Genomic DNA, 15,151 nt, shown 5'->3' on the forward strand with positions numbered 1-15,151 from the left:
ATATATATAAATAAATATATTAATAATATATATGTTTTTATGTAGGTTATGAGGAAATTTAAAAAATCAAGAATATATTAATAAATAAAATATATTTATTTTTAAACCTTATATTATTCCTTTTTTTTTTTTTTTTTTTTTTTATTAAGTAAAATTAGAGTATCTAGAATGATTATCCATTAATTTTACAAAAAAAAATATATACATATATTATATATATATTAAGATCAAGATTAAAATAATTTTTTTTTTTTATGTAAGAAAAGAAAAAAAAAAATAGTGTTTATATTTGACATATATATATATATATATATATATATATATATATATAATTAATTTTTTTTTCTTTTTTTTTTAAATAAAAACCTTATTAGAATAATTTTATATTATACATACATATATATAATATATATATATATATATATATATAAGATTTAGTCTTAGAATATATATAGAAAAAATAACTTTTTTTGTGTAAACAATTATATATAAGAATTTGGTTCTTTTAAAGAATTCTTAAAAAGAAAAAAAAAAAGAAAAGAAATGGCTGTTAGTACATATAATAATACTCGAAGGAATGGTCTAAGATATGTCCTTAAAAGACGTACCATTCTATCTGTTTTTGCTGTCATTTGTATGTTATCATTGGTAATGAAAATAAATTAAATTACTATTTAATATTTCCAATAATATAAATATGAAGATATTTTATAAATAAATAAACATTTTATGTAATATATATATATATATATATATATATATATATATATATATTATACTCTTTTTTTTTTTTTTTTTTTTTTTTTTTTTTTTTTTTTTATTTTTATTTTTATTTTTATTTTTATTTTTATTTTTATTTTTATTTTTATTTTTATTTTTATTTTTATTTTTTTTTTTTTTTTTTTTTTTTTTTTTATTTTTATTTTTATTTTTATTTTTTTTTTTATTTTTTTTTTAATTTTTTTAGAATTTATCAATATTTGAAAATAATAATAATAATTATGGATTCCATTGCAATAAAAGACATTTTAAAAGTTTAGCTGAAGCAAGTCCAGAAGAACATAACAATTTAAGAAGTCATTCAACAAGTGATCCAAAGAAGAATGAAGAGAAATCATTAAGTGACGAAATAAATAAATGTGATATGAAAAAATACACTGCTGAAGAAATAAATGAAATGATTAACAGTTCTAATGAATTTATAAATAGAAATGATATGAATATAATATTTAGTTATGTACATGAATCTGAGAGAGAAAAATTTAAAAAGGTAGAAGAAAATATATTTAAATTTATTCAAAGTATAGTAGAAACATATAAAATACCAGATGAATATAAAATGAGAAAATTCAAATTTGCACACTTTGAAATGCAAGGATATGCATTAAAACAAGAAAAGTTCCTTTTAGAATATGCTTTTCTTTCCTTAAATGGTAAATTATGTGAACGTAAAAAATTTAAAGAAGTTTTAGAATATGTAAAAAGGGAATGGATTGAGTTTAGAAAATCAATGTTTGACGTATGGAAGGAAAAATTAGCTTCTGAATTCAGAGAACATGGTGAAATGCTAAATCAAAAAAGAAAACTTAAACAACATGAACTTGATAGAAGAGCACAAAGGGAAAAAATGTTAGAAGAACATAGTAGAGGAATATTTGCTAAAGGATATTTGGGAGAAGTAGAATCAGAAACTATAAAAAAGAAAACGGAACACCATGAAAATGTAAATGAAGATAATGTAGAAAAACCAAAATTGCAACAACATAAAGTTCAACCACCAAAAGTCCAACAACAAAAAGTTCAACCACCAAAATCACAACAACAAAAAGTTCAACCACCAAAATCACAACAACAAAAAGTTCAACCACCAAAAGTACAACAACAAAAAGTTCAACCACCAAAAGTGCAAAAACCAAAACTTCAAAATCAAAAAGGACAAAAGCAAGTATCTCCCAAAGCAAAGGGTAATAATCAAGCGAAACCAACCAAAGGAAACAAGTTAAAGAAAAATTAATTAGTATAATGTAACTTAGTTAATAGTGCTAATATATATATGTATATATGTATAAGGTTTTTACGTTTTGAAGGATGTATTGTTTTTATGTTTTTTAAAAATTTTGAACATGAAAACACCAAAACGAAAGAAAATAAAAAGAAAGAAAAAAATCACCATACATATATATATATATGTTTATATATCTTTATAAATATATTATATGAACGTTTATATATTAACAAAAAGGCATAAAAACGATCATAGAAAATGTTTTTATAATGTTTTGTTAATGGTTTGTACTATTTTGAATTCATAATTATAATAAATTAAAGTGTCTCTCATCATTTATATTTTATTTAATAAGGTAAGTTATAATTATATTTTAGTTATTATTATTATTTTTTTTTTTTTTATATATTTTTATGTAAGTAATTTTGAAGTGTATATTTTGTTTTATGTTTTATATATAATTTTTTATTTTTATTTTAAGATTCTAACTTGTTCTTTTATTTATATTATATATATATATATATATATATATATATAAACACATAAATAAAATATTAATGTGTTTTTGTAAGAAATAATATAAATTTTATATAGCGTTCATATGTTTATTTAACAATAATCATAAAATCATTGAAAAGGAAAAATATATTATTTTGTTTAATATAAAAGTATAATAAAATATATTTCATAAAATTATTATAATTAATAATTTAAATAATGTTAGAATACAATATTGGAAATAGTTTCTTTTGTGGTTTTATTTTATATGCTATTTTTATTTTTCACGATTGATATTTTTAAAAAGATAATAAAATAAGAAAAAATTATAAAATTCTTATTTTTTTAATTATATTAAATTTTTAGAGTATACATTTGAAAATTACATTTAAATATTTAATTTGAAATATATATTTTTGACAAGAAAAACAATTTAAATTATCATTACTATGAACAAGAACTTTTAAATTATATCCCAATTATATATAATACAACACATATATATATATATATATATATATATATATATATATATAATATTTGTTATTTTTATTTTATGTCAATTTTTTTTTTATTTTTCATCGTTCTTCCTATTGAGAAAATAATATTATTTTAGGTGCTTGATATGATAAGTCTTTTTAATTTTTTTTTTTATATTTAAAAACATTATATTATTAATAATTTAATATATATATAACATGTAAAAATTAGAAAAGTGATGTATGAACCTGTGTAAGAATAAAATTAATATTATGCATATATTTAGGTATCCAATTAATCTTGGACAGTTCTTTTTCCCTATAATGTGTAATATATATGTTATATAAAATTATGTTTGGAGATTTTACTACTTTTATATGTGCAATATAATTAAATTAAAATATATTATGGTAAAATATTATGATTATTCTTCTTCTTATTATTATTCTTATTATTATAATAATAATAATTATTATTATATATATTTTTTATTATAATTTAAAATAATATTGTACTTAGATATAAATATGAAAATGAAAATATTTTTAGAAGAACAAATTAATATATTTAGAAAAAATTATGTTGAAAAAAAAAATGTTTAAAATAATATATTTATATATATATATATATATATAATGGTATTTATATAATTATATATTTTATTGATGAATATAAACATAGGTTAATTTAATTAATTATTTTATTTTATTTTTTTTTTTTTTTCTTCTTAATATGAGTTATATTTCTCCTATATGGTGAAAGTGTTTGAGTTAAAAAGAGACCTTAATTTTTTGAGACTATTATTAAATATTATGAAAAATAAATTATATGAAATAGTTATTAAAAAAAATATATTGTAATATTTGTATAATAGTTATAAAAATGGTTTTAATTAAATAATAAAATTGATTTTTTTTTGTTTGTTTTTTTTTTGTTTTTTTTTTGTTTTTTTTTTGTTTTTTTTTTGTTTTTTTTTTGTTTTTGAATTAGCTCCCAATATATATTTCAGTTGATTTATAAAATTTTAAAGAAAGGTAGAAATGTGTATATAATACATACAAATAAGCTCAAGAATTACAAGTAACATTTTAATTATATGAAATGATTATATAAACAATAGTGTAGAATTAAATAATATATTTATAATTATATCTTTTTAATAATGGGATACAATATTTTATAGTTTTATTATTATATAATTTTTTTTGGGTGCTTGGGTAAATTTTATTAAATTTTAATATGCTATAGATATAGGGTTAAAAATGAAAGTGAAAAAAGAAATAAGATGAGAAGTGTCCCATAACAATTTAATATTTTATCTATGTTTCAAATTATATAACATCAATGTATATATATATATATATATATATATATATATATAATTATGTATTCTTATATATAAGTTATTATAATTGTTTTATTTTATTTATTATTATTATTTATTATTATTATTATTCTTTTTGTTTTTTTATAATAAGAATCATATTCATATAAATTATTATATATATATACATATATAGAAAGACTTTCCCTTTTTTGAATTATTGTTTATATATAAAAAAAGAAAAATGTGGTTTTGTAATAAATTTAATGATAATACAACTAAAGGGTTACTGGATTCTAATAATGTACAATCAAAATATTGTACCATATATTCTTTTGATGATGAAGAAAATAATACGAAAAGAAAAAATCAGTTCGCATCTTTTAGTAAATTATGTTTAAAGTTATGTATTCTTGGAATTATTGTAATAGTGGTATGTCAAAAAAAAAAAAAAAAAAAAAAAAATTTAAAATAAAAATAAAAAATAAGAAAAAAAATAGTGTGCATTTTTTATTCCCTACTTGAATCATATATATTTATTCTAGATATAAAATACTAATATGTTATTATATATATATATATATTTTTTTTTTGTGTATAGAACGTGTGTTGTAGTTTTGAATCAAATGAAATATCCAAGGTTAATTTAATAAAGAAGGAATATTCCAGAATATTAAGTGAAACCGAGGCATTAGAAAATTTGAAAGAGGAAAGTAAAAATAGAAAAGATGATGAAGAAGAAGTAAGTTTATTTGATGGTTCTGATGATATGGGTCGTACTTACGATAATGATACATGGTCTGTATTTAATGAAGAATGTGGTAAAAGAAAACCCAAGAAAAAGCCCTAGAAAAAACCTCATCCTTTAAAAAATAATTTCGAATCATTCAGTTATCAATCAAGATATAATAGATCAAGTATAGGTGATCTGATTCAAGTTATAAAATCCACATTTGGAGGTGAAGATGAACATTTATTTCAAACTTGTCCAGATATTTTCGATGAGTTAGTAAAACGTTCTACATGGGAACGTTTGGAATTAGATTTGTATGAAACTGAAATTTCTGATTATTTAACTGTAACATATGATCTTTCATTAAATGAAAAAATTTTGACATTGAGTAGATTAAGTAACGAAGAAGATTTATACAATTTGTGGTCAGAAATAATGAGAAATGAAGAAAGGAAATTTAGCTTTCTAAGATATCATCTATATAACTACTATTATTCACTAAAAAATAGAAGCAGAGTAAGTCGTGAATATTCAGAAAAAATATGGAATGAATGTGAAGAAACCCTTAAAAGTTTACATGAAAGTCATGAAAGTTCAATCTTTGATTTATTCCATAAATGGATTAATGGAAGTATACATGAGCTTTCGGAATTTAAAGTTCTTGTATCTGCAGGTAGATATTCATGGAGAAATTTACTTAAAACTGGAGAACGTGAATGTAAAAAATTTATGATTAAACATTATAAGGGTAAAACCGCTTTAAGAATTTAAATACCAACAATAAAAAAAATATAATATACTTAATATGAAATAAAATTATTACATATAAGAATGATAATAATGCATATAAATAAAATAAAATAAAAAAAAAAAATGAAGTATATATTAATCGTTTTACAAAAAATTTTGTATATGAACTTTTTCTTCTTTATATATATATATATATATATGATTATGTGTATAACCCAAAATATATTGTTTATGATTTTTAATTAAAATTTATCATGTACGTTTTCATTTTATTTTATTTTATATACACTTTGTACTTATTTTATTCTTCTTTTATTATTATTATTATGTTATTTTAAAAATTATGTTTAACTTATTAAAGGGCAAAAAAAGAAAAAAGAAAGAACAACAATATATAACATAAGACCTTTTATTATTTTATAATTACATTATCAATCTATAAATATATGGTTAGGCAAATTACAATTTTTTTTAATTGTTAATATATATAAAAATTAAGAAATATTTTAATTCATAATGATATGTTCACACTAACACATTTTGAAAAATATTTTATGTATGTATATTTTCTTTGCTATATATGTTTATAAAATTTTTTTTGTGAGAGAAAAATTAAATGAAACAGGTATGTTAAAAAAATAATCATAATAAAATAAAGAGTGATTAATATTTTTATTATTATTATATTTTGGAAATTAAGTCATATTATTTTAGTTTATTTTATGATATTTCTTTTTTTTTTTTTTTTTTTTTTTTTTTTTTTATGTGTTATCCTTTCTCTTTTTTATAAATTACTAAATTTTTACATGTTTAAAAAAAAATAAAAAATGTTGATAAAAAAAAATGATGGCATCATAACATTTATGCAAGTGAAAATAGGGTATTGTAAAGATATAAAAATATATAATTTGTTAATAGTATTTTATTATTTATTTTGATAATAATTTTTTTTTTTTTTAATTATGAATTTAATATTATAAGAATTTTATATTAATACATACATACATATATATATATATTATTATTATTATTATTATTATTATTATATACAAGAAAAGTACAGTGGACAAGTACACTTTGAGAATCCTATGTAGAAGAAATAAGAATATATACAAATGATATAAGGATACCATACTATTTTTAATATTTACGGAAAATATAAACAATGAATTCAGTACATTATAAAATGAAATGTTTATTATATATAGATTATTTATGAAGGTTACGTGTATTAAATTCATTATTTTATTTTATTTTTTTATCCTATTGTATAAATATATTTATATTATAAAATAACGATAAAAGAAAATGTTGAATACATACAATATAATCATTTTAATAATACGAAAAAGAAAAATGCATTTGATGTGTACGCATTATAAAGAACAAAAAAGAATTATAAAATAAAATGACAGTATTATTATATTTCAATTATGTACATATAAAATGAATAAATACATACATACATATATATATATATATATATATATAATATAATGATTATATATGTATTTACTTTTTTCCTTTTATGATCATATCCACATTATTTTGTAGATATAATTTTAATAAAATTTTGAGGATATTAACTCTTTAAATTTCATATTTTTTTTTCGCATAAAAAAAAAAAAAAAAAAAAAAAAAAAAAAAATTCCAAGTAAATGAAACATCTATATTTTTGTCTTCAACTTTATTTTTATATATCATGAATTTACAAGTTCATTTTTATTTCATTTTATTTTTATTATTTGTATTTTTTAAAGATAATTTTACAAAGGTAATGAATACATGATAAACTTATTTTCTATGTGTTCCTTTTTATTATGAATTATAATGTATTCTGTAAAAATATGTAAATCGATGTTTGAATAAAAATATAGAAATTGATATATACAATATATGTATATATATTTTGTATTAATTAATTTATTAAAAAGGGAAAATATTATATCGTTGTTTGGAATACATGTAAATATATATTGTAATATATGTTTTAATAAACATTTTATATTTTTATAGAAATAAATTATTATTTTAAAGAAATATTGGGAACAACAGATTATGCATATGTTTGTAGGAAAAAAAAGAAAAATAAAATAAAATATTAAGATTATTCATTTATTATTATATGTGTAGTTATTTATATATGTTTGCTTCCTTTTTTAACCTCATTTTTCAGTTTTCTGTAAGAGAAATTTAAATATAAAGAAATTAATTGAAAAGATATGTATTAATATTTTTCTTCTTGGATAAGAATACTAAAAGAAAATGAAAGGAATGAATTTTTTTAGAAGTATTTCACTATTGGTTGTTGGTATATTGTATGTATTTGTATTGGTAATATTTTAAAAATAATAAATATATATATATATATATATATATATACATAAATATTCATATATATTTTTTTATTAGAGAAATATATTTAAAGATGATACCTTTTCAGTTATATATAAATTAGATAAATATTCAAGAAACATGTCAGAGAGAGAAGAATTAGTAGAAATTCTTGGCGAATACTCTGATGGTAAATCCAATGTTTTAGAAAAGAGTAAGAATAATGAAGTATATAAAAAATATAATTTTGATGATTTGATATATTCTTTAAATTCAAATGATATATTAAAAATTATATTCCCCTCTCATATTTTTGATAAACTTTATTATGAACTGAAAGATTGTGATGATAATTATAACACTTATTATCTTTGTGAAAATATTAGAGATGGAGATATATTTTTTTTAAGTCCTAAAAAATGTTGTAAAGGTGGGAAGCATAAAGATAAATGTGTTCATAAACACTTTCCTATTTTAGTAATGGATCCTAAAGATTTGGAAATAAATAAGAAAATAAAAACTTATGATTTCTTTAAAAATAAGAAAAAATATATGAGGACTATGTGGTCCGAATTAATGTTCAAGGAAAAATTAAATCTTTTTTTCTTAATAAAACATTTAGAGATTTTTTATAAGAATTTAATGGCAGATTATAATATTTCAAATACCTATGTTTTTGGAAATTTTTGTTATTGTAAAAAAATGATTGTAATGGATATTTTAAATAGCGAGTATCATCTTAATTTAGTTTTTTATAATTGGTTTAAAAACTCAAAACTAAAAACAAAAGAATATAAAATGCTTTTAAATGCTTGTAGATATTGTTGGAGGTATTTAAAAAGAAAATTACACGACTCCTGTGAAGACATTCTTATTAATTCGTTTAATAAAATAAATGTTACTGATAAAACGATGAATAAGGATATGAATAATTTTAGAAATGAATCTAAAGTACAATTAAAAAACACACAAAACAAGAATTATATATCTATAAGCAACAAAGAAGCAGATATTACTGATAATTTAGGAATAACAAATTATGAAAAGTGTCTAATAAATGCACCATATATAGATGAAGAATAACAAAAGTTTGTGATATCTTAAAATATGAGAGATATTATAATATTTAAATAAAAAAAAGAAAAAAACATATAATATATCATGTATATAATTTTTAAATGTATTTATTTATAATTAGTTGTATTATGCTTAGAAAGATATTGAATATATTATGAATATATTATGAAGATATTATGAATATATTATGAATATATTATGAATATATTATGAAGATATTATGAAGATATTATGAAGATATACATGGAATTATTTAAAAGAAAGGTTGCCCATATTTATAATTATTTGATTGAAAGTTTAAGTATGTCTTATTATGTTCATTTTTGTAAAGAAGAAGAAAAAAAAATATATATATATATATATAAATATATACATGTATATGTGTGTTTGTTTAATTGTTTGTAGTTCTTATTATTAAAATAAGATATCCTTTAAATTAGATGTGTATATTCTTTATAGTTATTTTAAGAAAATATTTTTTATAGACTGTTTTCTTAAAATATTACATGTATTTTTGTTATCATTTAACAAATCATGTTCATTCGTTTGTTAGTTATTTATTATTATTATTTTATGGGTATTTATCATTATATATTTGGCTATCGTTTTCATTTGAAAAAAATTTCAAAAATGTAAGAAAAAAAAAATAAAATAAAATAATAATAATAATATATATATATATATATATATATATATATTTTTAAAAATAATTGTAATGTTGTTAAAATATTATATTTAAACTGAGTTTTTTTGTTTTTAATTTTTTTTTATATGTAAATTATTATATTTTTACTAGTTCTTTGTTCATGTTTTAATCTTTATAAAAAATAAAATATATATATATTTAATGAATACATGATGTTTGTTATCAAAATATAATAAATGTTCATTTAGTGTTTTGAGGGAATACAAAAGTATATAGCATATTCATTTTCAAATTTATATATGTTAAGTATTTGTTATATTAATGTGGAAAACAATGTATTTTCCCTTTTTTGTTCTATATAAAATGTTATTATATATGTTTATAGAATTTTTTTCCATAAGCATTAAAAGTAAGAATAAACATATTAATATATATATATATATATATATATATGTTAAATTGGTTTTTCTGTAATTTGATTTATGTAAAAAGAAAATAGAAAAGAAAGGAGAATAATATGATATATAAAATATAGATATATAATTTGTAAAATTTTCGTGAACAAAATAATATGGAAAAAGGTTAAATAAATTATTGTAATTATGTAAACCATAAATATATGATTAAAAGGAATACAACAATATATTATATATATATTTAAATGAATTTTATATTGTAGTATTATGAATGTTAAATTACTTTTAATCATATAAAAATTGCTCAATGTATATAAAAGTAAAAATTGAAAAAAAAAAAAATTATATATATATATATATTATATTATATATTTGTGTATCTCCTTTTTAATTTCTATTTTGATTTAATATTTATAATTATCTTCTAATTCATATTAGTCAATTGAAATCATTTCGTATATTAATAACCCTGCAATCATTAAAAAGACTAGTCCCATTATTCCAAATACAGTGGGCCAAATAATTGAGGTAATTAAAGAAAAATTTATCACCAAAGATATACTATATACTTTAAAGGCTATGAATAAGCATCCAATAGATAATATAGTAAAAATTAGTGTATATATACTATTTTGAAATATATCAAAATCGGACATTCCTTTTTTTTTCTCTTTTTTTTTCTCTTTTTTTATTTCTTTATATATTTTTTTCTTTGCTTTTTTAAATATTTTATAGAATAACTTTTTTATATAATCCATGAATTTCTTTTTTTTTTTGCTTTGTATTAAATATTTTGAAGCTTTTTCATCAAAAATTTTCTTTATTTTCCTTTTTATACTCTCTGTATCTTTTTTTGAATCAAAAAATTTTTTATAATATATATATTTTTCATTTGAATTTCCATCATTATATAAATATTCATCCCAGTCATATTTTTGAAGGTCCTTATTTATTAAATTGTACAAGAGAAGAGCCTTCTCATACTCTTTATATTTTTTACAGTTTTTTTTTAAATCATCATATTCCTTTAATTTAGTATATTTGTGATGTTTTAAATTAAAATCTGACAATATCCTTTTTGATTTTATTTCTGTTGTAATATATCTTTTATATATTAGGTCTTCTATTTTTGTCAACGTATTCTGAAAGGGAAAATATTATATATGTATATATATATATATGTATATATGTTGAATTAACTAATGAGTGAATAAATATTTGATATATATTATAATACCTTATATGATAAGAATAATATAAGAAATATAACTATGAAAAAGTATATTTTATTTTGTAGTAATAGCATTTTAATATTAAGATGTCTTTTACGTTTATTTTGTAAATGATGGAATGGTTTTAAAATAATATTAAAAGGATATAAATTTCAAAAATATTATTAGGAATCATATACATTTATAATAATGTATAATACACTACTATTGTGAATAAAATTTTATCCATTTACATTTCATTAATATTTGACGATAAGGATATTAAAATATAGTAAATTCAGTACAACTGGTTGATATAGATTTATGGATATTAAAAGATAAAACAAAATTTTATTTTATTTTATTTTATTTTTTTCTTATATAACATGAAAATAAATATTAATTAAACATACATAAGGCAATATAATAATATTTTATTTATTTTTTCTTTAATATAAATATATTTATTTTTTATTTAATGTGGATTAGTAAAATTTAACAAATGGAAATTATATAAAATATAGAGAAGGAAAAAAATTTAATTATAATGAAACTATCCTTATAACGATACGAATAAAAAAGATATACACATATATATATATATATTTATATATGTATAATATTAATACCTATATTCATTTCCCATAATATATAATATTAATTTATTTATATTTATGAATAACATAATTAATGTTTTTACCCACTAAAAATATGAATTTACTTATGTACACCTTTTTTTTTTTTTTTTTTTTTTTGGTGTACTTTTTTTAGAACGCAATGAAGAGAAAAAAAAAAAATTAAAAGAGAAATGGGTTAGTTATTATTTTGGATAATTTAAAAAATAAAAAAGAAACATAAGTTTTTATTTATACCATTATAATTTTTAATAAGTTATGTTTTGTACAAGGTATTTTTTCTATTATTTATTTAACTAAATTTTTTATTTTTTTGATTTGTTCTACAAAAAAATAAATAAATAAATATATACATATATATGTGTATCTTATATTATTATTTTACTTTTTTTTTTTTTTTTTAATCTTAAAAAAATAAATATGAATAAGTGGCATAAGAAACTTATGCCAGATTTGTTTTATTTTGTTTAAAAGACGAATAAAACAACAGACATAATTTACAATACATATTAATATATATATAATTATAGGAAAAATATAATATATATTTAGTTATATGATATTTATATAAACTTCGCAATGATTGAACAAAAAAATATTTCACTTGTATTTTTTCCATATTTTTTTATATTGTTTATTTATTTATTCTAGGTTAAATATTTAAAAAAGAACGTTCTAAATTTTTAATACATTGAATGATTTTATATAAAAAAATGTATGTAAATTTATATTACAATTATTTTAATGATAAGAATAAAAAGAAAAAAAGAAAAGGTAAAATTTTTTATATTTTCGGATTCCATTTCTTCTATATTTATATCTTAAATATGATTATTAAATTTTAAAGCTATATATATATATATATATATATATATATATATATATATATATGTATAATATATTTTTTAATAATATTAAGAGTTATATGAATTATAATGTGATACATCTTTTATATATTTGTAAGGTAACAAGTGTGCTTTTATATTATTTTTATATTAAGGAAATTGTATATTTTCAAATATAATTATAAGTTTATTTAAAAAAAAAAAAAAACTACTTTTTCTTTTATAATATTATAAATATATATATATATAAATATATATATTTATTTATTTATAAATTCCATATATCATCTTATGGATAAATAAATGTACGTTAAGATAACACAAAATACAAAATAAAAGGACAAAAAAATGCATGCCGTTAAATTATGTACTTATTATTTTAATATGCAATCAAAATTTATAATGTTAAAATAATTTATACTATACATATTTATATATATATATATATATATAATATTAAAAGAATATAGTAACTTTATTATTTATGCTTTATTTTTTTTTTTTTTTTAAAATGACATGTAGGACAAAAAAAAAAAAAAAAAAATTATTCTATACATTTTTATTATAATATATTAAATTAAGATATAATAATTATATTCTCAGCTTATATACCATAAAAAAATATTATGTATTTTTTTTTTTATGAAAGAAAAATTTAATTTTCAAAAATATTTTATATTTTTGCATGAGAAATGAATTATTTATAAACCAAAATGAATAATATATATATATATATATATATATATATATATATATATATATATAATGATTACTCATAAAAATATATAATAATTATTTACTTTTAATATATATATTCTATATAATATATATTTAAATGAACATTAATAAATTTAAAAGAAATAAATTAGTCACAACTTGGGTATATATATATATATTTTTTTTTATAATATTAATATATTAAAAAAATATATGAACAGATTATTTGTATAAGACTTTATATTTTAATATTGAATGAATACATAATATATATATTATATATATATATATATATATATGTATCTATAGTTTTATGCATAAAACATAAAAAATGTCAACAGGAGATATAATCCCTGAAGAAAGTAGTATACCTACTTGTCGTGTTGATTCATTTTATAATAAGGATGGTTTATCAATAAAAAATTATTCGTGGACAGTTAAGAAAGCTATTGGTTTAATAATATTAATTCATGGTTTAACAAGTCATATGAGACTTGCGTTTTTAAAGCATAATGTAAATATAGTAAGTAATAATCATGCTGAATTAATAGATGCTGATAATTATTATTTATATGAAGGCAGTTGGATAGAAGAATTTAACAAAAATGGTTATTCTGTATATGGAATTGATTTACAGGGTCATGGTGAATCTGATGGATATGATAATTTAAGACTTCATGTGAATAATTTTGATGATTATGCAGGTGATGTAATTGAATATATTAGAAGGGTTAATGCTTTAATTACTTCTGAAGAAAATGTATTAGATGAAAATACATCGGATTATGATGAAAAGAAAAAAAATAGAAAAAAGCTTCCAATATATATATTAGGTTCATCAATGGGTGGAAATGTTGTTTTAAGAGCATTGGAAATATTAGGAGAATCAAATGAAGATATATCTAAATTAAATATTAAGGGATGTATATCCTTATCTGGAATGGTTTCAATTACAAAAGTCGGATCTATTAAATCATTAAAATATCGATTATATTATTTACCTGGAATAAACTTTTTATCATCCATATGTTCCACTTGTAGAACAAGTAAAGGAAAAGTTTCATTTGAAAAATATCCTTTTATTGAAGATATCCTTTCATATGATAAATATCGATACAAAGGTCATATCACAAACAAACTTGCTTATGGAATTGTAAAATGTATAGATACTTTAGATAAAAATATAAGGTCCTATCCTTCAAATATTCCTGTTTTATTTATTCATTCAAAAAATGATACGATATGTGATTATCGAGACGTTGAATCTTTTTTTAAAGAACTGCGTAATGTTAATAAGGAGCTATACGCATTAGAAGATATGGATCATGATCTTATAGCAGAACCGGGAAATGAAAGTGTTTTAAAAAAAATTATTCATTGGATGAACAATATGAATCAAAAGTGAAAAAAAAAAAAAAATATATATATATATACATACATGCATATATATATATATATATATATATATATATATATATAT

General features: G+C 17.4%; 4 protein-coding genes and 1 pseudogene across 4 annotated transcripts, besides 1 other annotated feature; 4 read left to right on the top strand and 1 right to left on the bottom strand.

The window, feature by feature from the left end:
* Positions 1–543: 543 nt before the first annotated feature.
* PF3D7_0936800 (Plasmodium exported protein (PHISTc), unknown function) lies at positions 544–2,014 on the top strand (the record flags this gene model as incomplete). Its single annotated transcript, XM_001352196.1, has 2 exons — positions 544–648; positions 968–2,014. 2 exons carry the CDS (start codon positions 544–546, stop codon positions 2,012–2,014), a joined length of 1,152 nt encoding a protein of 383 aa, XP_001352232.1.
* A 2,537-nt stretch (positions 2,015–4,551) lies between these two features.
* On the top strand, positions 4,552–5,811 carry PF3D7_0936900 (annotated as a pseudogene).
* Positions 4,552–5,811: a sequence feature (Plasmodium exported protein (PHISTb), unknown function, pseudogene).
* A 2,244-nt stretch (positions 5,812–8,055) lies between these two features.
* On the top strand, positions 8,056–9,207 carry PF3D7_0937000 (Plasmodium exported protein (PHISTb), unknown function; the record flags this gene model as incomplete). Its single annotated transcript, XM_002808944.1, has 2 exons — positions 8,056–8,124; positions 8,203–9,207. The coding sequence occupies 2 exons, from the start codon at positions 8,056–8,058 to the stop codon at positions 9,205–9,207; spliced, it is 1,074 nt and encodes a 357-aa protein (XP_002808990.1).
* A 1,490-nt stretch (positions 9,208–10,697) lies between these two features.
* On the bottom strand, positions 10,698–11,569 carry PF3D7_0937100 (Plasmodium exported protein, unknown function; the record flags this gene model as incomplete). The annotated part of the gene is made up of 2 exons (XM_001352199.1): positions 10,698–11,405; positions 11,501–11,569. The coding sequence occupies 2 exons, from the start codon at positions 11,567–11,569 to the stop codon at positions 10,698–10,700; spliced, it is 777 nt and encodes a 258-aa protein (XP_001352235.1).
* A 2,433-nt stretch (positions 11,570–14,002) lies between these two features.
* PF3D7_0937200 (lysophospholipase, putative) lies at positions 14,003–15,076 on the top strand (the record flags this gene model as incomplete). Its single annotated transcript, XM_001352200.1, has 1 exon — positions 14,003–15,076. The coding sequence occupies one exon, from the start codon at positions 14,003–14,005 to the stop codon at positions 15,074–15,076; it is 1,074 nt and encodes a 357-aa protein (XP_001352236.1).
* Positions 15,077–15,151: the final 75 nt, after the last annotated feature.

Source organism: Plasmodium falciparum (assembly GCF_000002765.6).
Source record: "Plasmodium falciparum 3D7 genome assembly, chromosome: 9".
NCBI classification, from domain to species: Eukaryota; Apicomplexa; class Aconoidasida; order Haemosporida; family Plasmodiidae; genus Plasmodium; species Plasmodium falciparum.